The sequence below is a fragment of the Vicugna pacos genome, chromosome 6 (assembly GCF_048564905.1).
Source record: "Vicugna pacos chromosome 6, VicPac4, whole genome shotgun sequence".
In the NCBI taxonomy this organism is placed as follows: domain Eukaryota; kingdom Metazoa; phylum Chordata; class Mammalia; order Artiodactyla; family Camelidae; genus Vicugna; species Vicugna pacos.
In genome coordinates, this window is record NC_132992.1 from 39,031,757 (window position 1) to 39,057,546 (window position 25,790).

At 35.4% G+C, this 25,790-nt stretch overlaps 1 protein-coding gene, 1 long non-coding RNA gene and 1 pseudogene across 14 annotated transcripts in view; 1 reads left to right on the top strand and 2 right to left on the bottom strand.

Annotated features, from left to right (window-relative positions):
* HECTD1 (HECT domain E3 ubiquitin protein ligase 1) overlaps window positions 1-12,103 on the bottom strand; it is an 81,003-nt gene extending 68,900 nt beyond the window's left edge. For 2 of the 7 annotated variants that reach the window (XM_072962892.1, XM_072962890.1), the window contains exons 1-2: window positions 11,790-12,102; window positions 10,219-10,497 (exon numbers count right to left, since the gene is read on the bottom strand). In XM_072962892.1, the coding sequence (XP_072818993.1) occupies window positions 10,219-10,358 (140 nt within the window). In that variant the 5' untranslated portion in view covers window positions 10,359-10,497; window positions 11,790-12,102. Of the gene's footprint in view, window positions 1-10,218; window positions 10,498-11,789 lie in introns of all 7 variants that reach the window. The other 5 variants (XM_072962896.1, XM_072962893.1, XM_072962895.1 and 2 more) reach the window with 4 other exon arrangements.
* Window positions 12,104-12,252: 149 nt separating this feature from the next.
* Window positions 12,253-25,790, top strand: part of LOC107033841 (uncharacterized) — a 73,664-nt gene continuing 60,126 nt past the window's right edge. For 4 of the 7 annotated variants that reach the window (XR_012073497.1, XR_012073495.1, XR_012073494.1 and 1 more), the window contains exon 1: window positions 12,532-12,706. This is a non-coding gene — a long non-coding RNA (uncharacterized lncRNA). Of the gene's footprint in view, window positions 12,707-19,923; window positions 20,053-25,790 lie in introns of all 7 variants that reach the window. The other 3 variants (XR_012073496.1, XR_012073498.1, XR_012073499.1) reach the window with 2 other exon arrangements.
* LOC102544513 (large ribosomal subunit protein eL21-like) lies at window positions 21,269-21,763 on the bottom strand (annotated as a pseudogene).

The window sequence follows — 25,790 nt, forward strand, 5'->3', positions numbered from 1 at the left end:
TAGATTATTTTCCTCTTACTAAATGTTGAAAGCAAAAATTATAACATTTTATCTTGAGATCTTCAGCATTTATAGATTTAACACATATGGCAACTGTAACACAAAGAGAAAAGAGGATAAAGGGATATGCATGGTTTTAGGCTTCTTCATTTCACTTTAAATGGTAAAACATGAACTCTAAATTAACTATAATCCCTAGAGGAACCACTAAAAATACAAAGAAACAAAGTAAAAAAGCCAATACGTAAAATGCTACCAAAAAAAATCACAAAAACTCAAGTCATTCAAAAAAAATAGGAAAGCAGAAACAGAAACAAAGAAGAACAGAACAACAACAAAACCCAAATAATACAATGTTAGACATACATGTAACCATACCAAAAAGTACATTAAATGTAAATGGTCTAAACTCACCAAATAAAAACAAGAGGTTGTCAAGCTGAATTAAGAAAAACACAAGCCAACCACATACTGTCTACAAGAAACTCACACTATATATAATGATATAGACTGGTTAAGACAAAAAGATGGAAAAAAAGATACCAAACGCTACCCAAAAAAAGTTTGGGTGGCTATATTTATGTCAGCACACTTCAGAACAAGGAAAATTACCAGAGATAAAGAGGGACATTACATAATGATAGAAGGGTCGATTCATCAAGAAAACCTAACAGTACTAACGATACCTAACAGAGTTGCTAAATACACGAAGCAAAAACTGATAGAATGAATGAGAAATAGATACATCTAAAATTATACTTGGAGACTTCAACACTCCCATCTCAGTAATCTTAACAACAGGTAGAAAATCAACAAGAATATAGACTGAAGAACACTATCAATCAATTTGACCTAATTTGACACCTGTTGAACATTCTACTCAACAACAGAATACACATTCTTCTCAAGTGCATATGGACCAGTAACCAAAAATAGACCATATTATGGGCCATAAAACAAACCTTAATAAATCTAAAATAACTGAAATAATATTAAGTGTGTACTCTGACCACAATAGTAACACAAAAATATCTGGGAAATCCTGAAACATTTGGGAATTAAGCAACATACTTGTAAATAACCCAAGAGTAAGAAAAGAAAGTTTCAAAGAAATTTTAAAAATATTTTTAACTAAATGAAAATGAATATACAACAGCAATGAAAGTATAAAAGAGACATTTATAGTATTAAATGCCTATATTAGAAAAGGTCTTGAATCTCAGCTTCTACCTAAGAAAATTAGAAAAAAAATCAAATTAAACCCCAAACCAATGCAGAACTAAGGAAATAATAAAGAGCAGAAATCAATGAAACAGAAAACAGAAAAACAGAAAAAATGAATGAAACCAAAAGCTGGTTCTTTGAAGAGATTAATAAAATTGATAAACCTCTAGTCAGATTGATCAAAAGATAAATATGACCAGTATCAGGATAAAAAGGAGAATTATCACTACAGATTGTACAAACATCCAAAGGACAAAAAATACTATAAACAACACTATGTCCATAAATTTTAATTTATATTAAATACACAAATTCCTTAAAAGATATACTACTACAATTTACTCACAAAGAATTAAGCAACTCAAGCAGTCCTCTGTCTATTATAGAAATTGAACTAGCAGTAAAAATCTTCAAATATATCAATTTATTCTCTTATGGATCATGCTTTTGGTGTTTAAGAATATCTGCTTAAACTAGGGTCACAAAGGATTTCTCCTATGTTTTCTTCTAAAGGTTTTATAGTTTTAGGCTTTATGTGTAGGTATATGATTCCTTTCAAATTTGTTTTTGTATATGGTAGGGGGTATTGATAAAGATTATTTCTTTTTTGCATATGGCTATCCAATTGTTCCAGCAGCATTAAAAAAAAAAACAACAACTCCTTTTTCCACTGAACTGTCTTTGCACCTTTGTTGAAATAAGTTGTCCAGGAAGGTGGCAGTCTGAACTTTCTATTCCATTTCATTGATCGATTTACCTTTACAACAATATCACACTGTTCTGATCAATGCAGCTATGTAATTAGAACCGAAATACAGCAGTACTAGTCCTCCAACTTTAATCTTTATCAAAGTTGTTTTGGGTAATGTAAGTCCTTTGCACTTCCATTAAGAATTTTGAAATCAGTTTGTCAATTCTACATCTTGTCAGATTTATCTTTAAGAATTTCAAAAGAAAAAAAATTTCAGAAGAAATAAAAACTCAAATATATACAGAAATCTATAATGTTTACAGTAACTTTGATCATAATCATAAAAACAAGAAAAACCCAAATGTCTTTCAAGAGGTGAATGGATAAACCACCTGTGGTACATCTGTAAAATTAAATACTACTTAGCAATTAAAGGAATGGGACTATTATACACACAGTAACAGATGACTTCCAAATATAATACACTACATGAAAGAAGCCAGACTCAAAAGGCTGTACACTGTAAGTATCATTCTATTTATACAACATTCTGGAAAAATCAGAACTGTAGCAACAGAGAAAAGACCACTGACTGCCAGGCATTAGGACTGGGAGAGGGTTTAACTTCAAAAAGAAAACTCTAGGGAATTTTTGGGAGTGATGGAAACTGTTTTGAATTTCAGTTATGGTGATGGTTACACAACTCAATGCATTTTTCAAAACTCAAACTTTACCATAGGTAATTTAAATACACTTAAGATAGCATGCATATAATAATCAAAGTCCTCCCTGAACAGTGCTAAAAGAATATTAGTATGGCACAAAAGTTTATATACATTACCATTAAAAATTTAAACTTCTAAATATTTTCCTCCTACATTACAGGTAGAAAATATTTTTATATATTAAACCCAGTAGTATACAATAATACCTACTTATAGACCCAAAGGTAACCTAATTAGGAAACTAAGATCACTCAGTCTCAGGGGACCAGATAGTTCAGTGGTAGAATGCGTACTTAGCACTCAGGTGGTCCTGGGTTCAAATCCCAGTACCTCCGTTAAATAAACAAACCTAAGTACCTCCCCTGAATTTAAAGAAAAAAACCCACTCAGTCTACATACAACTACTATTAGACCAGTTAACCACACAAATGAGATTAAGAGGAATCTTGGGATGAATCCAATTTAAGCAGAAGTTTCCAAAATGTTACCCGCAATGACCTAAGAATCTTTCCCTAACAAAAGTAGAGATAAGTAACTTAAAACAAGAAGTTTTTTCCAGACGCTATTACTCGGACTTGGGCCAAGATTTCATAAGATTTACAATATAAAGAAATTTGACTTTCTTTTTTAAATATAAGAAGTTACCTGTAGTAACTGGTGATATTTTACTGAATATACTGTAAACTGGGCACTTCCTTTCTTAAAAAATAAAAATAAAAATTTTAACTGTAAAAGATTAATAAATATGGTTTCTTGAAGGTAATAAATAACATCTTTTGATCCATTTTATCTTTTATTCCATTTTTGCCCCTGTGCCCAATCTTGACTGTGTATTGCTTAACTAAAAATAATTCCTGGCATAGCAGTTAAAAATTATAGCCTTCCCTCTCAAAGAAAGAGGAGTAGGTCAAATTCCAATAGGTAGACTTGCTTTTCTCTAATTAAAATACACATAGTAACTTGACTGTAATTCATTCAACAGGTATCTAACTATTGAATGCCTTTTTGTGCCAAGTACTGTGCTAGGTGCCGGAAGCAGGATACAAAGATGAGTAAGGCAGAGCTGGGCTCTGAGGAAATCAAGAGATCTAATGACAAGGGCAACAAGTATACAAAGAACACATATATATTGCTATAAACTAGAAGAGTGTTTTGTTTTTCACATTTTTAAGGTGACAGACACTTTGGTAACAAAATAAAGCTCACTGAAGCTCATTATAATGGGCCTCCTAGAGCACAAGGTTAAGAACCCTGACAGAGCATGTTTCTCATCGTCCAGCATTTCTCTCTGCTGTCCACTGAAAAGTGCATACACAGTTGCTGTCAGTTTATGGAAATTTACTTACTTAATTTTTTAGGATTATGTGTATTTAATACAATGAACATATTCTGTTCATTGTAAACACAATGCTCTTCCTCCTGCAGACGCCTTAACCAGTTTCTTGACTCCAGAAATACTTTCTATCAGCATTTTAGACACTGTGTAAAACAGGAACAATATAAAGAATTTCTTCAATTAGTTCAGTATCTGGATATTAACTACTGTATGCCAGGCACTATGTTTAGCAAATGGAAAAACAAAAGTAATAGCAGGATGTATGTGGGAGGTATAGTAGAGGTCTTTGAAGGCATTTAAACTGTATCCATTAGGTAAAGGACATCAAAGATTTTGTAAAAGAGAGTAATAGAGTCAAATCAATATTTTTAGACTGTAGTCAATTATACCTCAATAAAGCTGGAAAAAAGACCATAAAAATATTTTAAAACTGTAACTCTGGGTATAGTTAGCTTACAGGTGAGGATATCTGTTATGAAGTTACTAGCACTATATGAGCATAATCATTTCCCCTTACCAATCCTAGACATTATCATTTTTTTAAATCTCCTACTTTGAGGAGAAAATAGATATCAGAGAGAATCTATTCAACTTTTAACCAACAAGCCTAAAACACCTGCATCTAAACCTCTGCATCTTCCCTGTGTTACAAGGAACACACTGCCTTAAAACTCTCTCTCCACCAGTGCATCAGAGCTTTGATACTTGACATGGGATTTTTCTGACCAACAGCTCCAGCATAACCTGACAGCAGAGTAGCATCACACCAGACTATCAGAACCAGAATTTGCATCTTAACAAGATCCCCAGGTGATTCACACTATGCACATTAAAGTTTAAAAAACACTACTCTTGACAAAAGCAAATTCTCTCCCAGTTTCTCAGAATCCTTACTTTATGAATTATCCATTCTCTCTCCTAACTCTTTGACCTTCAAAAGAAAAAGTCCTACATCCCTATTCTAATCCAACTTCTCAAAAAAGCTTTCCACACTCCGTCTCCATTTCTTCATGTTACTCCTCAATCCATTCAAATCAGCCCCTCACCACCATTCCACTCAGCTCTCATTAAGATCAATGACCTTGACAATGTTGCTAAGTCTAAAGGACATCTTTTAGACTTCACCCTACTTGACCTCTCACCAGTATGCATGATTGTCCTTTCCCTTCTTGAATCACTTTCTTTCCTGTGTTGACAATACACTAATGATGCAAAAGCAATGGTGGATAAAACTGCTGGTGCTTTAGCATGAATCAAGGCAGCGGCCCTAAACTGTACTACTAGGAATCATACTCTTCCTTGCTAAACTCTAGCATGGAGAAAAAAAGCTAGTTTTTCTACAGAATAACCTTCATGAAGCAAAAAATCCCCAAAAAACAAAAAAAATGAAAATAATTGACTTAACTAAATCTCAACCCTTTAATCTTTAAAAATTCTACTTAAGGAAATGGGACATAAGCATAAAGCACTTCTGCATACTGAAGAATGATGGCTGTGTAAAGGAAAAATACTTGTACAACTGCTGGAGACCTGAACTAGCCACTTTTTTTCATGCAGCACCATTTTTACTTGAAAAAACTTCAGACAAATTATAGTTATTCAGACTCAGATATCTGGCAAACATTTTCCCAAAAACTAACCAAGTAAGCCTTCCACTTCAAGGAAAACAACTGATGGTATTCATTGCCAATAATAACATTCAAGCTTTCAAACAAAAATTACAACTTTGGAAAACCTGTATTTGCTACCATGAGCTTGACAGTGTCCCAATATTTAAAGACTTTTTTTCGTGGGATTAACAGTTGTATTAACAAATGTTAGAGTCCAATATTGTAGAATGACATGTTAACAATAGGAACATCTGTATACCTCAGTAGACCAGTATTTTTCACATGAACAGTGTATAAGCCTTCAAACTTAAACATGGGTTAAAAAAAACAAACAAAAAAACCAAAGTACCAGAGAGACCAACAGACTTCAATGTGACAAGAGTATGACAAGCTCATTGATACGACTTCAGAATCCACGTTATAACCAATCCTTAAGAAACCAACGCTTGCCCAATTTGGGTATGATATCAAAGCATACCCATAATTATTTTTAAAAAATCATTACAACATTCTTCCCTTTCCCAACTACATCTATGGAGGATGATTTGTTTTCATATATGTCCATCAAAACAACATAATACAACACATTGAATGCAAAGCAGATATGAGGATCTAGCCAAATCCAACCTCATGATCTCAGTTCCTCAAAACATGGCCCTCTTCCAGTATTCTCTCTCACTGAATGGCATCATCACCTATTGTAACCTGAGTCATCCATGATACCTCCTTTCTCACTTTCACATCCAATCATTCAACAAATTCTGACTATTTTACCTCCTAAATCTAAGTTTACAAGCATCTGTTCTTTCTATCCTCACCACCCATCTGTTCTCCAAAAAGCAGGCAAAGTAATAGTTTTAAAAGACAAGTTTAATCACATCACTCTTTCACAGCACTTCAACGCATTCCCATCACTCTTAACATAAAACCAAAAGCATTCACAAGATTCCACCTGATCTTGCCCCTCTCTACCTTCAATACAGCTCTTCAGCAACCTTTCCTTGCCCCAGTCACACTAGCTTTCTCCAAGTTCATCAATCGTGCCATGCTTATCCCGCTTCAAATCCTTTACACAATGCCTTCTTCCCTATGAATGCCCTTCTAACCCCACCTCCTCATACATCATCCCATAAACTCGTACTCATCCTTCATATCTCTAGGAAAAACTAGTTCCTCAAAGAAGGCCATTCTGACCACTCCCTATACGTCCAGGTCATGCCTCGCTACATGCTGTCAGAGCACCCTGACCTTTTCCTTCATGGTACTTATCACAGTTTTCAACCACAATTTTATTCCTGTGATTTAAAATCTATAATTTAATACCTGTCTATATAGGTATATATAATACTTATAATTTAATATCAGTCTTCCCTGTTAGACTATTAGTTACCATAAGAATAGAGTTTGTTATCTGTTCGGGTCATCACCATATTTTTAATAACTAACAATAAAAAGTAGGAAGACAATTTAAAAGGTTAATAGCCTTATCACTATTGTAGGTAATTTTTAAACTTTTACTGTAAATATACAATAGGAGATTTTTACCACTGTGTTCAACAACTTTGGAATCCAGACTCAAGGCAGTCTTTCCTTGGGATATCTCTCTCTGGGAGGATACACTGGGAAAATGCTTAATGATGGTTGCCTCTGCAGAGGAGAACTGGTTAGCCAGGAGACAGGAAAGGGAGAGGCTTACATTGTACTGTATGTCCTTTTGTGGCCTCATAATTAAGTAAAATGATTACTTTTAAAATAAGACCCTTCTAGTACCTAAAAAGCACTATCCTTCATAAATCATTTTTCTTGATCTTCCAGGGAGATCTCAGATTCTTCCCAGGAGACATAATTCTTAAATTACATTATCTGAAGATTCAATAGCAGGATCTACAACTGCCTAGGATGTATCTATTTATAACAATATATACAGTATTATCTATTTTGATGTGAATGCAGAAGTACTCATTCATAACTTTTTAAATTTAACTCGTATCAAATATAACTTATATTAAATTTAACTCAATGACATATCACAGATGAAAGCAAAAACTAACCCTGAACTTGAATTTTACTTTCTAGAGCATTACTTTGATTAAGTTCAGGCATTATTAATAAGAAGAATCACAGCTTCACAGAAAATACATATTTCTTAACTTCAAAAAGACTATCAAAACTGGTATAAAAAAATGGAGAGCCATGTACAATACTAAGTTAAAAGAAAAAAAATTACTTAACTATTAGGTGAAAAGCACTATGCTAGGCATTTCACATGTATTATCATATTTAATCTTCACAAAAACCTTAACTGAAGCCTACCTCATTCCAAAGGCCATTATTTCTACCACACCATCTCCTGACTAAACATACATGTAACTACTAATACAAGCTAATCAGGCAAAAACATATCTGAACATAAGAGGAATCTTGTGCTTTACCTGACATAAGGACCATTTGCTACTATCTTATGACATCAAGTGGGAGATTTTCACCAATATTTAAATATATATTTCATCCTGCTTTTCCCCTGCCTTATTTGTTGAACGTTTCAAAGAATTTTAAAAGGCTCTTCAGAATGCATCAGTTTCACGAAATAAAGTCTCAAAATAAAATTCAAAATTAGATATTTAATAATAATGACATTAGTGGGTAGCCCACTTTACTCAATACACTTCTCACAGACATTTTTCTTTAATCCTCACAAGGAGCCTACCAAAAACAAGATTACTGCCATTTTACAGAGGAAGAAAGTAAAGCCCTCAAAGGCTAAATTACATGTAACAAATCAAGAATCTGAACCCAGGCTCATTCTCAACATGCTGCATCTCTGGTTTAAAGAAACTAAAGACAATCTTCCTTGTGACAAGAAAATCTGGCTATAGAATGAAGAAAGCAAACTAAAGCTTAAGAAAGTCATAGATTTAATCAAATGTCTATTTTGAATAGACAAATTACTGGCATGCTACATGAAATGAGGCTAACCATTCCAATTTTAAATACTTTTATATCTACATTTAGTAAATAAAAAATATACATTGCATCTGACTTTAATTTCATCTGTATTATATCAAATATGAACAAAGCCTGGAAGGGAAAATGAAAAGAGTAACAATTATTTTAGGATGGTAGGATTTTACATAAGGATGAGTTTTATATTTTAAGAAGTTTCTTTAAAACTGTGTTAACACTTTTTAACATTACAAATACCTGTACTATATATCAGTACACAATAGAAGATACGAAATGGTAGTTGATTTGACTGGCAAGTATGACTTACTTTTTAAAATAGCAAAAATAATTCTCAGGTTAATGAAAATGCTCTAATGAAATCTATGAATACTCAAAAATCAATTTCACTTTTCCATGAATCCTGCCAAAGTAAGAGTTATCAGAGGGTCTAAATTATTATGCTCTCAAAGTTTGTCAATAACAATCACTAGTTGAAATAAATGGGTCACTAACAGATCGTGATTTGGAAACTTTGTTCATCAGGATTTTTATCGTAACAGTACTGTTTCAATGGGCTTCTTAACTAAGAACTATTAATTATTCATTTATTAGTTCATCTTCATTAATTATTCATTTAAAATAAAGACAATTAAAACTATTTTGTCAATTTATTGAATATAGCCTTTATTCCCATCTCAAAGAAATTTAATAATTACACTGAATTTTATGTCAACATCTCAAACATTTTCTACTAATTACCTCAAAAAGGCATTAAAACAGATACAGAAGCATCTGCATTTTCATTTACTTATTAATGGAATTCAAAATTGTAAATATAAATATAAAATAAACAGTGAAAACCAAACATGTGTTCAGCATTCAGAAGAACAGTTAATCTAACTGGGCAAGTATCACATTAAGAGGAAAAACATGGCATTAATGGCCAATCTAGTAATGATTCCTTTACATTTCTGCAAATTCTACATAACCTCTGAATAAAACTTTTTAAACTCTCCAAACCTCAAAATAGGTTTCTACTATTCCCAAAAGTATGCTATATTAGTAACATCCAATTTACCTCCAAACTGAAATTCACCAACTAATGATTTGCTTTAACAAAAGTACAGTCATGTGACTTAACACCAATGAAGAAAGGGGAGTTGGAAACATGTTCATTATCATCTATATTTTCATGTCAATTTCCAGCCAATTTCTTTATATAGAAATAGCCAACTTTAGAGAAGATAAGCATTTGTACTTTCCCAGGTCATAATATGTTTTGAAAATGAATTAATCAAGCTCTGAGTTAAAATTAGTATTCCCTACCAATTTCTATTCATTCAACAAACATGTATTTGTGTCACCTCAATTATCAATACTGGAATTAGTTCGCCTACTAATTTTTATTCCTCAGAAAAGTGTACAGGCAAAACTGCAGAAACTTTTTTTTTTAGGTTTTATTTATTTTTAGAGGAGGTACTGGGGATTGAACCCAGGACCTTATGCATGCTAAGTATGCGCTCTATCACTTGAGCTATACCCTCCCCCCAGCAAAAACTTTTAAAAAGATAGTTTCAAAAGTAACTAAAGAAAATTCTACACAAACTAAAATCAGGAAATGGTTGAAAACCTGTTGTGTAGATGTCACTACAGCAACCCCAAAGGAAGATAATGAAGGGATGTACTTACGTTTCAAAACAACGATCCACGTTGTCAGACATCAAAAGCAGCATGCATAGCTGTTCAAGGGCTATTAGTTGCATGTCCCTTTCATCTCCCTGTCCCATCTGTAGCCATTCCAGCAATGTATCCGGATCCACATCTGCCATGGTTTTTTTTTTTTTTAAGCCTCTTTGCTTAAATTAAAAGAATAAAGGCAAAAAGTCCTTTAAATGTCCAGGACTGATCAGCTCGACTTTTAAAATCTTTCTTTTACATCGGCTAGAACCAAATTTGCGTGATATCCTCCTAGGAATTAGAGAAGACTCGTAAGTATGTTTGGATAGACCGTTTAATGCAGGTTTTCAACTTTTCTTATTTCTCCGGTTTAACTTCATATATAGCTCTAAATAAAAACCAGTTTTGCCTGAGTATAAGCTGATTAGGTTGCTGCTTAACTGGAAACCAGAGCCATCTTTGTCAAAGATAGTCAAACAAGCTTCAGATCCCACTACTGCTATCACTAACGTCTGTGCCAAAAGGCAAACAAAACCTCACTAAAGGTTCTTTCTTTTTCCCAGCAAACTTCTTTCCCACTCCTTCACCCGAAATTGATCTTCCGATAAGGGTTACTTACATTCAGTATTTTAAAGAGACTAAGCACTATGATCCAAACCTCCTCCAAATTAAGTTTCTAATTCAAAATTACCTCCAATTTCACAAATTCTGCTGACTTCTCAATTGACTTACGGCTATTCTTAAATTGTCCAAATACAAATGATAATTAGATATAAGATGAATAAAGACTTGATTAGGAATTCTGGCAGTCCTGGCAACTGTTCTTAAAAGTTTAAAAAGAAATGCTAAAAGTAAGTGCAGTGGACTACCATATTACGGATCAAAATATAGGCCAATCTACGGCCCTCTTTCCCCATCCCTACAGAATGGGGCAGTTGGTTAAAAACAGCAGCAGCAACAGAGAAGCAGCCCCAATAAGCAAGTCATTACAAAAGCTCGTAAGCGCCCTCACGGGAGAACAGCTTGGGGGCCCACGTAAATCAGCTGCAGGTGTATAAATCCAGCGGCAGGTCCCGGTGGGCACCCAACGGCGGCGACCAGCAGAGATGACCCAACACTCCGGGCCCAGCCGACGCCGCGCACCGCGTTCGGGTTTCTCGGCACCAAACCCGACTAAGTTAGCTACCTGTGTCTAGAAGGAAGGGGAAGTTTTGGAGGAGGAGCGGCAAACCTCTCTGCCCGAGAGGAGGCCGCCGGCCCCGCAGGGCGATAGGTCTCCGGGGAGCGGCGCCCGGAACTCCGAGGCCCGGCGGGATGTCTCTGGCCGGCGGGGCGGCGAACACTTCTCAAGGGCAATAGGGGCCCGCTGTGGGCTCGGGCTCTGGCTGGCCGGGTCCCGCCGCGGGCAGGGCCGGGGGCGGGAACAAAGGGTCTAAACGGTGAGTCGGCAGCAGCCCCGCCGACCTCACCAGGGGCCGGAGGTCTCGCTCCCAGCCCGCCGCGGAGCATCCCTAATCCCAGAACCAGCCTGGCCCTTCCCACCGCCCAAGGCGCTCCCGACTCCCCTTCCCTCAAGCTCTTACCCGGGCTTGTCGTCCAAAACGACTCCGGTCCAGCTCCAAGCAGGCCGCGGGCAGAGCCAGGCCCGGCCGCGGCCCTCGAGTTCCCAGGAAGCCGCAGGCCGCGCAGGTCGAGCCGGGCAGGCGGCACAGGAAAAGCCGCACCTCGTCCCTCCCCTTCCTCCGCGGGGACCTGGTGACAGGGAAGCGATAGTTTCCCCGGACCGGCTGCAGCAAGTCCCGTCCCCGGCACGCGGCTCCTCAGGCCCAGCAGTTCAGAGGCCCGCGCGGCGCTGCCGGCGGCGGCGGCGGCGGGGGGAGGCCGCGTCCATCGCGAACCGGGAGGGGGAAGGGAGGAGGGACGGGTGAGAACCAGGCGGGGAAGCTGCGGAGGGCAGCCGTGCGCGGCGGAGGCGGAGCAAACGGGCTCTCCCAGCTGCTATCCCGCCAGCCGCCACGTGGGGCGCTGAGGAGACCCCCCCCCCCGACACCTCCGCCCGCGTTGCGACGGCGCCAACCCGGAGCGCCGGTGGCCAGACGCGTTGCCGCCGCTACCCGGGCGCTCTGGCCCACTCGGGCCTCGGACTGCCTCAGCCAGGTCCGCTGTCGCTTTCTATGGTGCGCCCTGCGCCTTCACGTTTCGCTGTCAACCCCAGCGCGCTCCCAATACCCCGCGCACACGGGTGCACGCACGCTCAGCGTCTTTTGCACGGTGTGTACAGATTTAGCGTGCTCCTGCTGAAGGCCCCCCGCGCTGCACGTCAAAGCTGAGGCCCGACCTGCCCTCGCCTGGCCTCCCGCCCCGGCCCGGCGAACCCCCTGGCCACCTGTCCTCGCGCACGGAAGTGCGTCGCGGGAGGAAAAGCGCCTCCCTTCGATCCCGGGAGGCAAACCGCCCCGCAGTTCACGAGAAAGAAAACCTTTCACCACAACCGTAGAAGGTAAATATTACCAAGTATTATTATCTCCATTGTACAGACCAGAGAACTGAGGCTCCAAAAATCGTAAATTCAGAGCAGTGGCATCCCCAGTAAGCAGCAGCACCACGAGTGTGCTTTGGACTTTTTCCTGTGGTTTGTGGTCTTAAGTATGTCCATAATAATTCCCTTCAAACGTTTAATGTCACACGCATTGAAAACAAAATATACCTGCTTATGGGACGTACTTGGAGATATTTAGGATGTAATTAATTGAAAATGTGAATATAGCTTTCTTTTTTTTTTTATCAATAATGAATCCCTTGGTTTGTGAGAAAAGTAAACCCATGCCCCAGACACCCACTGTACTCTCACTTTCTCACTTTTTCATCTTTTAAACAAAAATGAATATTACATGATAATATTTGAGACGTGTTCCTTTAAGCAATCAGAGGAGCTGCTACATAAGAAGTAGTATTTTGGAAATTACAGATTTGCACTTAAGATGTCTGTAGATGATATACCACTGTCGCAGGTAAGGGTCCCTAGGTCTCCTGTTATCAGATCAAATTAAGAGAAAACAGTACAGAATTCCACTATCTTGACACAACTACAACACATGAGAATAATTATTTGCGAACTATGAAAGTGGCTTGCAACTGCCAGGAAAATCTTCAAGGAGAAAGTGGCGTTCCTTGTGGACCATGAAGAATAGTTAGAATGTGAACACTGCAAGGGAGGAGGAATAATACAAGCAAAGTCTGGTATGTTCTGAGACAAAAGAAAGGACCTGTGCCCCAAGCGAAGAACCAGCATTAATCAATGATACAGGGAAAAGGTAGAACCTAAAGTAAGCAGAGACTTAAATGTGTGGGATGCAGAATTTAGGCTCAAGTAAGTACAAGTTCTGGACTAGAACATTGACTGGAGAAGTTCTAAGAGTCTTAGAAAGATGTACAGGGCAAGAGTGTCAGAATGCCTAAAAGGGGCTAACTAGACAAAGAGATTAACTGGGAGATTGTTAAAATCCTCCAATAGTGGAGGAAGGAAGGGTCTAGTTATTGGCAATAAGAATGAATAAGAAATAAGTCTTTAAAATATTTTTTTAAAAGATATCAAAATTTAAATGATTAACTCCAGTTAGGGTTTTTTTTTTTTTGATGCTATTAACAGAAAATAGAAAAATTAGAAAAAGAGACTACACTGTACTAAGATTTTAAGGTGTATTTTCCTTTATTCCCTCTGTTTATATCACCCACTTCCTACCCCCAAAATTAATGAGTATGTTGTTGTATGCTTTAAAGAAACCTTATCCAAAAATGCTATGAATTTTATTGTGATTTTGTTATCATTTTTTAAAATTCAGATATGAGATTTCAGAATAATAACATTAAAAAAAAGGAATAAATCCCTGAAGAAAACAGAAGATCTAGATGAAAGCAACTGACCATACTTAGATATGTGTCCCAAGAAACCAAGATATATTTACATGTTACAATTTCACTTTGATGTCAGAATCTAAGAATAATGAACATTTGAGAACTACCATGTGCCAGGCACAGTGCAAGGTACAATGAATAAGTCACCACAGACCTCATCTTCAATAAACTAAACTATAAGTCTAGGGGAAAGTAGATGTGACTACCTCTACCGTTTCTGCCTCTCTGATTGTACTTATCTCATAATTTTGTCAAGTACACTGGGAACATCATGAAGGGGATGACATCTTGGAAGGCTTCAAAAATAGTGTGTGAACTTGATCTCAGACGTTGAATTGGAGCTGATAAGATATCAGGTAGACCTCATGGAAAGGCACAGCGGTGTGGAGAGGGCTCCTCTGGGGGGAGCAGAGGGAACAGATTGCCTTTTAGTGTAGGCCCCACTTTGATGAAGAATCTTCAATATATACACAGTCACTGGGATCCATTCACAGGATCAAAAAGGGAAATATTCATCATTCAGATTTAAACTCTTATCCCACTAGTTGGCATGGCAATGAATTATTTTTGAAACAAATATTGTTATCTTATGAATAACACAGTTATATGGCATTACTTTTTTTTTAATGTATCAGAAGCATTGTTAGCTGTCAACATTTCAAACACTCTACAAAAAAAGATGTCTACCTGGGCATTTCTTCAACTTTTAATTGGAAATGGAAGTGCCTCTGGGTTCCCTGAATTTCTGTGAGGCTCTGAGTATGAAAGAATGTGGCCTGTCATTTTGGAAGAGTAAGAAATTAAATTTGGCTGGAACCTAGGGTGGACATAGTGGCTGGAAGAGAGCACTGAGATTAATTGGAAGCAGTTAGCTAAGGGTCTTGTACACCATGCTAAGGAGTCCAAACTTTGGGTGAACAATGCTACTCTCTGGGCGATGAAGAGCCTTTGGTTGTTATAAACAAAGAAGTGCTGTGATGTGATGCAGGTTTTAGGATGATTAGCCATCTTAAACTTAAAATGGATTTCTATAAAGCTTTACAGTTTGCAAAAGACTTTAACATATATTATTATTTAATCCTCACATAATATTATGTATAAAAATGATCTAACAGCATAGGTATCATTACATAAAAGGAAAGCTCAGGGAAGTTACGTGACTTGCTCAGGGTCTCACAGATTCTAAGGGACAGGTCTGGTTCTCAAAACCCAGGCCTTCAACTCTTTGGCTCTTAGAGTCTGAAGAAATGTTAAAGATAACTGACTCTATCTTCCCTCATGATGAAAAAAACAATGTAGTAATCTCTGTGCCATCCCTGACTTGTTATCCAACCTCTTCTATGTTACTTCCAGTATTGGGGAATAATTCATGAGGAAATGCATTTTACTTTGATCTACCAGCTCCAGTTATTAAGTGGTATGGTAAAAAAAAGACTAGACACATGAGAGCTGGCAGACCAATGTGTGAGATCCTGTTCCCATTTTACTAGCTGGGTCAACTTGGTTTAATTATTTGGTCCCTCCAAACCCCAGTTTCCTCCTGTGTAATATAGGATAACAACAGCTACATAATCAGATGAGTGTTAGAAGAGTTGAAGGAGATTATGTATGCAAAGAACCTAGGCCAGTAGTTCTCAACCTTAGCTGTCAGTTTTGCAAGAAACTGCCAAACTATCTTACAAAGTAGCTGTATCATTTCTGCATTTCCAGAAGCAGTGAATGAGAGTTTCTGTTGCTCAACATTTCTTGTCAGCATTTGGTTTTGGATTTTGCCTATTCTAAAAGGTGTATCATATTGTTTTAATTTGCAGTTCCCTAATGACATGTGATGTGGAGCATCTTTTCATATGATTATTTGCTATCTGTATGTCTTCTTTGATGAGGTGCTTATTCAGATCTGTTGCCCATTTTTTAAGCAGATTGTTCATTTTCTCCTTGTTGAATTTAAGAATTCTTTGTAGATTTTGATAATAGTGTTTATCAGATGTCTTTTGCAAGTATTTTCTCTACGTAGGGAACTTTTAAAATGTCAGATGCTCAGGCCATACCTCAGACCACTCCAGTGAGAATCTCTGAAGGTAGGATCCAGGCATCAGGACTTTTCAAAGTGCTCCAAGTGACTCTAATGTGTCAAGGCTGAGAACCACTGGCTTACATCAATACAACAGTAATAATATTTAAATATAATTATAATAATACTTATTATTATTGCAGCTAAATTTTATTAGGCATTTATCATGTCCTAACATCTTCTAAATGTATTATAAGTATTAATTCATTATGGATATTGGCTACTTTGACTTACTGTCTGTATGGCCTTGGCCTCTCTGGATTTTGTTTTTCTAATCTGTAAGACTAAGGTATTAATAGAAACTAACCCCTAGAATAATTATATTAAACAAGATAATGCATGTAAATGCCTACCACGTATTAAACACTCAAAAGTGCCAGCTGTTAATGTTATTGCATTGTTAGTTCTGCTCTCTAGGGTGCTAGGTCTGCTCCTTCTTCCATAGGATAGGTCACCAAACAATTGAAGACAACAGTCATGTTCCCATGTCCCCTCTTCTCCAGGCAAAATAAATCTCGTTCCTTCAATAGCTTTACCCTCCTTGAGCATGTTCCAGTTTCTCCTGACATTCATTAACTGATTCCTAAGCCTAAAACAGTGCTTCAGATTGGTCAGACCAGGACAGAGGAGTGCAGTCTTCTGTTGCATTAGTTTGGGAGGGCGGTAGTCACATCACTCTTTTGGCTCACACAGAGTTTGCAGTAAACAAAAGCCCTCACTTCTTTCTTCCTAAACTGCCAAGCCAGCTTTCCTTCAGTCTTTTAATTTAGCAGTTGGTATTTTTGTCCTTAATGTTTAGACTTATTAAATTTCATCTTGTTGGTTCTGTCTCAGTGCTGCATCCTGTGGCAATCTCTTTGAATCCTGATTGAGTAGTGAAATGTATCAACCATCCCTCCAAATTCTTTGTTGGTGGTCAATTAGATAAAGATATTGGACAGAACATGGCCAAAACAAAGGCTCTGGCACATCACAAACCTTTCACCAAGCAGTTATTTATCCACTAACTAACATTCTCTTGGTGTAGTTGTTTAGGTAACTGTGACTTTACTTAACAGTATTGATCACCTGACCCACTTATCTCCTTCTTGGCAACAAGAATTTTAACATATTTTTATTTTAAAAAGTGACAACACTAAGAAAATTAAAACCAAAGTTAAGTCTTATAGTAAAGAATGGACATATTTGTATCCAAGATTTTAAAGGAAATACTGTCAAATGCCTTCTTGAAATCCACTTACTTCAGCTGTGGCATCCCAATAATAGCATTTGGGGATGTTGGGTAAAGGACATAAATAAGAATTCTTTTTATTTTTTTTGCAGTTTCTTTTTGTGAGTAAACTTATTTCAAAATTGAAAGCTAAAAAACAAGATAGTAAGTTTAGCTTGAGATGACTAATTCTTAGTAATACCATCTTCTTGGAATCATTCTTTTCTAGAGATTTCAAAAATGATATATTTAAAAATAAATTCTAGAATTTTGACAATTTTTTACAACATTCACTGTATCCACAATATATCCCTTGGTATTGAAGACAAAAAACAAGTAATAGTTGTAAAACTTGTGTGCTTTATGTTCCTAGTTAGTTGTTCTTGCTCCAAGGCAAAAAAAAAAAAATGTTGTTACTCTTTGTTAGCATACTCAGGTACATAATAAGTACTTTATAACTTAGTGAAAGGAAAAGCAGGATCTGATTCACAAAAATTCACTGAATTTCAAGAACCTAAGTTCTGTAAAGAATTCTATTTTCTTATCACATATTTTAAAATGTGTATTAGAGGAAAACAGTAATTATATAGAAATATATATTAGAAATTTCTCCTTCTGGATATTTACTATTAAGGAATTATTGTTAATTTTATTGATCTTTGATAAAGGCATAATGGTTATATTTCCTAAAAAACAATAAAGAGTCCTTATCGCTTAGAGAAGCATACTAAAATATTTACAGATGAAATAATATGGTAACTAGGATTTACTGCAAAATAATTTGAGAGGATAGTGGGTAGAGTAAAGATGAACCACAATTGGCCATGTATTGAGGATAACTACTGAGTTTGGGTAATAAGTACATGGAGGTTCATTATGCTACTATCTGTGCTTTTGTATTTGAAAATCTCATAATAGAAATGATTTTTTTTAATATATGGGAGGTCTAGGGAGATAAATAAAGCAATACTGACATACAGTATTTTGAGACAATCTTATGGAAATGTTTCTTAATTTTAAATTGTGGCATCATTTAACCTAATGTCTATGGAGAGATTTACTGTAGTTATTTACTTAAATTTTTTAAAACTTAAAATAGTTTAAGTAAGTTCTTTTATGTTTTGTTATATAATAAATTAAAGAGGTAACATTCTAGGGGATAGTAAAAAGGAACAGGTATTTTAAAAATTAATTTAAAAACACAAGTTAACTTGTATATTTACTTATGTGTTTAAGAGCTTACTATGTGCAGGCACCCTTTAAGTGCTTTTTAAAATTTTTTTAATTTTTTTTATTTTTACGGGGGAGGTAATTAGGTTTATTTATTTTTAATGGAGGTACTGGTGATTCAACTGAGGACACTAGGCACACCAAGCAAGCATTCTATTACTGAACTATATATACCCTGCCTCCCTTAAGTGCTTTATAGTTACTAACTCACTTAATCCTCTTAACAACCCCACAAGAGAGATAATGTTATTGCCTCCGTTTTATACATGGGGAAGTCAAGGCCTATAAAGGTTAAGTAATCTGTATAAAGTCATACAGCTGGTAAACAACAAAGGTTCTGAATCCAGAAAGCCTGGCTGCAGAAGCTCTATCTCTTTGGGTTAAATGATCCCCCACTCTCTCCTCCACACACCATGATAAAGAGAAATACACCTTGAGGAATCAAGTCCATAGAAATGGTAGTGTGAGTGCAGAAAAATAAATACAGCAGGATGTTTATTGCAACATTTTTATACTTATTAAATTTTGGAAACAGCCCACATGCCCCATCAATAGCAAAGTGAACAAATCTGCATAGATTAATTTAATCTGTGCAGATGTTTAAAGGAAGACTGACTTAGAGAAATGACAGATATTTTAAACCAGAATAGAAAGTTGCAGAATCATAAACACATTAAGATCCCATTTTAAAACTCTGTATATAGTATGAATAAAAGGAGAAGTTTAAAAGAATATACATCAACAACATTGTAAACTGACTATAACTCAATAAAAAATGTTAAATAAATAAATAAATAGATAGATAGATAGATAAATAAATAAATAAAAGAATATACATCAAACTGTTAGCTTCCCCTGAAAAGTGGATTAGAATAAAGGGAATAGGGAGAGCACTTCAATTTTTTGTTTTATACTTCTTTTCAGTGTTTGATTTTCTCTTACAATCACTTTTGCAAGTAAAAAAATGTTTTTAATGTACAGCAGAAAAATTTTAAAGTCCAAAAGAATAGAAAGAAAAAACAGTAATAATCACCCATTACCTTGAGGCTATTATTATTATTAACATTGTAATAACATTTGTATGGCCTTTTTCTAAACATAAATATAAGCATATAAAAGTCATACACATTAGAGATTGTAATCATATTAAATAATATGAAGTTAATATGACCTTAAACAATTCTTAAGCTATTTTCTTGACCTTCTTACATCACCACAGTCCAAAATTCATCTGCCCATCACCATCCCAACTCATGTGTTATTTAAGGAGATTTTTTATCCCTTTCATCAGCTAACTAAAGAAGACTGAGGGCCAGGCTTTGATTAGCTGAGCCAGGAAAACTAGCTGCTTTCCTTCAGCCTTGAAGATTAAACTTCTACTCTCAGAGATCAGTGTGTCTGCCATAGCACAGTGGAAGAGGTGAGCAGTTATTGAAGTAAAGCTGCTTAGCAGAAAAATCCATCTAGGTCATTCAAAACCGAAATTATCTTTTACTTCTCTGGAGGTCATTTGCCATAGATTATCTGAATCCTTGTTTATAACACCTAGGAGGGTATATCAGAATTTAATATGAATTTGGAGCCCAGGTTGTTAGATTTACTAGCTAAGTGCCAATTACTTGATAATACCTGCAGACTGTATATATGTATTATTAATATGGGAATGTGGGTATGCTGAGATATTCTAGAGATTAAGGCAGGGAGCTTCATGACCAAGGAAATGAACCACTAATCTTTCAAGGAAATGTTATCTATACTAGTTTTTCTTTGAAAATCATCATGATTGTATGATTTTAAGATTTTTTATTATTCCGTTTCTTTGGGTTTATATTCAATTTTCTGATGTGTGTGCATCATATATATCATACATACATACATATGTGTATACCTTTTTGTGTATAGAGTTTACATATACATACATGTATACATTATTTATGTGTATATATACTTTTAATAATAAATTTATTGAAATATACTTCATATAAAATTCATCCTTTAAAAGAGTACAGTTCAATCATTTTTAGTATATTCACAAAGTTGTGCAGCAGTTACCACTATCAAATTCCAATATATTTTATCACCCTAAAAAAGAAATCCTGTACCCATTAGAAGTCGCTCCATGTCCTCTCCAGCTCTCAGTCCCTAGAAACCTAATCTATTTTCTTTCTCTATGAATTTGCCTACTCTGGATATTTTGTATAAATGATATCATACAACATGTGGCCTTTTATATCTGGCTTCTTTCATTCAGCATTATGTGCTCAAGGTTCATCCATATTGCAGCATATATCAGAACTTCATCCCTTTTATGGTTGTATAATATTCCATTGTATGAATATACAGTATTTTCTTTATTCATCAGCTCATGGACATTTGGGTGTCTAGGTTTTGGCTATTACAAATAATGCTCCTTCATGTACAGAATTTTTGGTAGACATACATGTTTTCTGTTCTCTGGGATATATACCTAGGAGTGGAACTGTTGAGCCATATACTTTAGCTTTTGGAGGCACTTCCAAATGTTTTCCAAAGCAGCAGTACCATTTTACATCCCCACCAACATTATATGAGGGTTCTACATTTGTTATCTGTCTTTATATTTTAAACAGTCCAGAAGCCTTTTTTCTTTGTACCTATCATACCATAAATTCATAGAGAATGGGTTCCAGCAGCTCAGGCTTCTTTCCATTGGCTTTTACAAAGTGTGCTTCTCTGGGCAGAACAAGCTGGCATGTTAGTTAAACCCAAGTACCTTTCTCTTTGGGTTCCTTCTTTTACTGATCATTTTCCTGCACATGTTTCAGGAAGCTGTGTTGGCTCTTAGGGTGTTTGATACACTCAATATGTTCTCTTAGCAAAAACATTAGTTCTCTTAGCAAGAATCTTGCCCATAACTCATTTGTTTACAATTCCAACATTGCTGAGTAATATTGTAGACTTTTAAAATTTTGCTATGGTAATGTTTGTGAGGCATTCTGTTTTGAAGAGTGCCCATTCCTGTCAGGTCTCCAATATTACCTTCCGTACAGATTTGCATGTACATGAAAGGAGAAACATGTTTTCTTAAAGGCCTAAAGAACATATAACAGATGCTTCTCCTCTTTCCCCTTTTTGTTGGTCATTTTGGCGAATTACTGGAAGATGGCAGTTCCAGCCAAAAGTGTCTTTTTTGTTATAGCCATCCTAGTAAGTGTGAAGTAGTATCATGTGATTTTGATTTGCATTTCCCTAATAACTAATGATGTTGAGTGTCTTCTATGTGCTTATTGGCTATTCATATGCCTTCTTTAAAGAAATGTCTATTCAAATCCTTTGCATATTTTAAAACTAGGTTATTTCTCTCTTCATTGTTGAGTTGTAAGAGTTCTTTACATATTCTGGATATAAGTCCCTTGTCAGAGATATAATTTGCAAATATTTTCTCTCATCATGTGGGTTGCCTTTTCAATTTCTTGCTGGTGTTTTTTGAAGCACAGAAATATTATGTTTTAAATTTTTATAAAGTCCAATTTATCTGTTTTTTCTTTTGTCACAGGTGCTTTCAGAATCTAAGAAATCATTGCCTGATCTAAGATGGTAGAGATTTATGTTTATGTTTTCTTCTAAGAGTTTTATTATTTCTTTTTAAATTTTTTTCTTTTTTCCCCTTTTTTTAAAATGATTTTCCTTCTAAGAATTTTTTGAGCTCTTTAAGTTTATGATCCATTTTGAATTTATTTTCATATACATTGTGATGTAGAAGGCCAAATTCATTCTTCTTTGCATATAATATCCGGTTGTCTCAGCACTGTTTGTTGGAAAGACTGTTCTTTCTCCATAACTTACCTTGGCACCCTTGTTGAAAATCAACTGACCATAAATATGAAGATATATCCACATCCTCAATTATGTTTCATTGATCTGAATTTCTATCCTTGGAGAGTATTGCCATTTTAATACTGTTTTCTGATTTATAAACATGAGGTATCTTTTCATTTATTTAATTCTTCTTTAATCTTTCAATGATATTTTATAGTTTCCAGTGTACAAGTTTTGTGCTTATTTTGTTAAGTCATGGAGATGTTTCCATGTATACTTGAGAAGATTGTGCATTCTGCTTTTGTCAGGTGATTGCCTCTTAGGTCTAGTTGGTTTATAGTATTGTTCAAGTCTTCTTTTTCCTCATTGATCATCTGTTTGATTATTCTAGCCATCATTGAAAGTGGAATAGTGAAGTCTCCAACCATTATTGTTGAATTGTCAATTTCTCCTTTTAGTTTTATTAAAGATTTATTCATTTATTTATTTATTTAGTTATTTAGTTAGTTTTTACTTCATGTATTCTAGGGCTCTTTCGTTAGGTGCAGATACATTTATAGTTGTTACATCTTCCTAACAGATTGACCCTTTTATCTTTATAATATATCTTTTGTTGCCTCTATTAACAATTGCTGTCTTAAAATCTATTTTGTCTGAAATTGGAATAGCCACTCCAGCTCTCTTTTGGGTACTGTTTTTGTATTGTATATATTTTTCCATTATTTTACTTTCAAGTTATTTGTGTCTTTGAATCCAATTTGCCTTTTAGAGACAGCATATAGTTGAATCATTTTCTTACCCATTCTGCAAATTTATGCCTTTTCATTGGAGTGTTTGATCCATTTACAATTAATATAATTATGATGTTTTTACATTTGCCATTTTGTTTTTTGTTTTGTGTCAACTTTCTTCCTCCATTTCTCCATTACTACTTTTGTGTTAAATAGGTATTTTCTGGTATGCCATTTTGATTCCTTTGTTGTTTCTTTTATTGTATGTTTTTGAGTCCTTTTCTTACTGTTTGTGCTAGGGATTATAGTTAACATCTTAAAAACAATCAACTTTGGATAAATACCAACTGAATTTCAATAGTATACAAAATTTTTATTCCATATAGCTCTGCTTCCTCTCTTCTCCTTTGTGCTATTATTGACATACCCGTTACATCTTTATACATTGTAACCCATTAACTCAGTTTTATAATCCTTGCTCTATGCAGTTGTCTCTAAAATCAGATATGAGAATAAAAGAGTTACAAACAAAAATAACATTTATACTGTCTTTTACATTTACCTATGTATTTACCTTTATCATTGCTGTGTACATCATATATTGGCTCATTTTAAGCTATTATTAAAATTTTTCAAAGTGTTCAGTTTATAGCTTCTATTTCCCTCAGATATTTTCCCTTTTTAATAGTTTTTAATACTGTGTTTATCTAAAATAATATGGTTTAATGGAAAGACTGAGTTTTGAATCAAAAGTCTTAGCATCTATTAATGGCTTGCTACCCATTGAATAATTTTGTAATCCAGATTAAAACATTTAGTCACTACCTGGGCTTCAATTTCCTTAATTCAGAAATGAAGAGAATAGCATTTGGCAGTACTTTACTGCTGATTTTAAATGTGCCACTCTCCCAAGTATAGGTCCTACCACAGAGAAGAGACATTCTCTTGTAATTCTAGTCTAAGCAGCTAATGTGCAGAAAGAAAGTCAAAACCTTTATAATATTATAGGCTAGTATTCCAATAAGAGAGAGAAAATGACTGAGAATAAATAAATTATGAAAACTACTTCAGATGATCTATTGCTGTTTGCAATATGGTTTGTAAAAAAAATCCTTCAACTTGCAAATTACTTCATAGGTATATTTCTATGAAGAAAATACAAATAAAATAATGATCTTATGAAGACTCCCAACAATATTGTAAATACCTGTTCTTCAGCTAAATTCATTTAAAAAAATCCAGTCATAGTCCAGTGTAAAGATCAGGAATACTTTAGTCAATCAGCTATTTGAAATGTGTTTGGGAGAAAAATAGGAATATCTGGGTCTTTAGAGTAGATTTAATATGTTGTCTTAGCCTCCTGTTATCCTAGGTGTGAGATCTACTCTTCCTATCAGTTTTTTGTTTTGTTTTGGTTTTAGGGAAGAAAATAATCATATTCACCTTGTAAGTGATTTTGAATGAGGTGGAGCCAGAATCACCATCATTTAGGGTATGACCCGTAAAATCTATTTTGGCCATTTTCTTTGGCCTCACCAAAAAAACAATAATAACTGTGGTAAAATGAGGTTGGAAATAATTCCTGTATACCCAGGGGTCAAAGGTGAAATTCTTTGTCATAGACATTTAATTTAAGGATTGAATTTTAGCAGTGATACCAATTATACCTAGAATAAGGTAGTTACTGGTGAGTCATCAAGTAGTAGGTGAGTTTTGGCCTTTGGCTTCTGTTGGAAACAAATCTGAGCTGGAAACACCTTCTACACTCAGATTTTGTTGGTTGATGAGGTTCTGACCATGGTAATTTATGAATATTAATGAATAGGTCAAAGTAGGAGATTTGGTTAGTGTGTCCTGATATGATTCACACCTATTATGCCAAGGTACTTATTCTAAGGGACTTACTCCATCTCAATCTTGAGGATTGTGGCTAGACTGACTGAAGTGTAATCTTGCTAACCATTGCATAACTTTCCATATGATCCTACCTTATCAGAGGAAAGCTAGCCTTTGCCTTACTCTCTTACACTATTTAAAAACACAATGTTTGTAACCAAATAAAGAAGTAGATTTGCTCTTCTTTCATACTCAAAAGAACCTATAGGTAGATATTCTTGTTTTCTTTAGCTAAAGAACCCCATGGCCTTTCATTAGTAGTCTGGAATCTTATTAGCAAACAAAATTTGCATGTGGCTTTTATATTAGCTTTACTGTTACACTGTGTACATCAGGGAGATAGAAGACTCTAAGAATAACTAATCTAGCTTCAGTAAATGTACCAAACTATATGTGCTGCATATTCCCACAGACTTAATGATCTGGGTAAGATAATATTTATTCTGAGGACAAATCACACCTGAAACTCTTATTCTCCTCTCATTTACATTTTTCCCCTCCAACCTGAGAATGGCTGCAGGGTTTTTTTAAGAGGCAACTTGTAGTCTCAAGAAACAAAACACAGAACCTTCTTTTCATAGTGATTTCTTCAGATGCATTCTGTATTGTAACATTGATAAAATTACGACAAAATTTTTAATAGTAGGACAATTGCTTTTCCCCATTTGACCTATTTTAGTGACTGAAAAAATATTCCTTCCTCAAACAGACTTACTTATTCTTCTTGTTAATG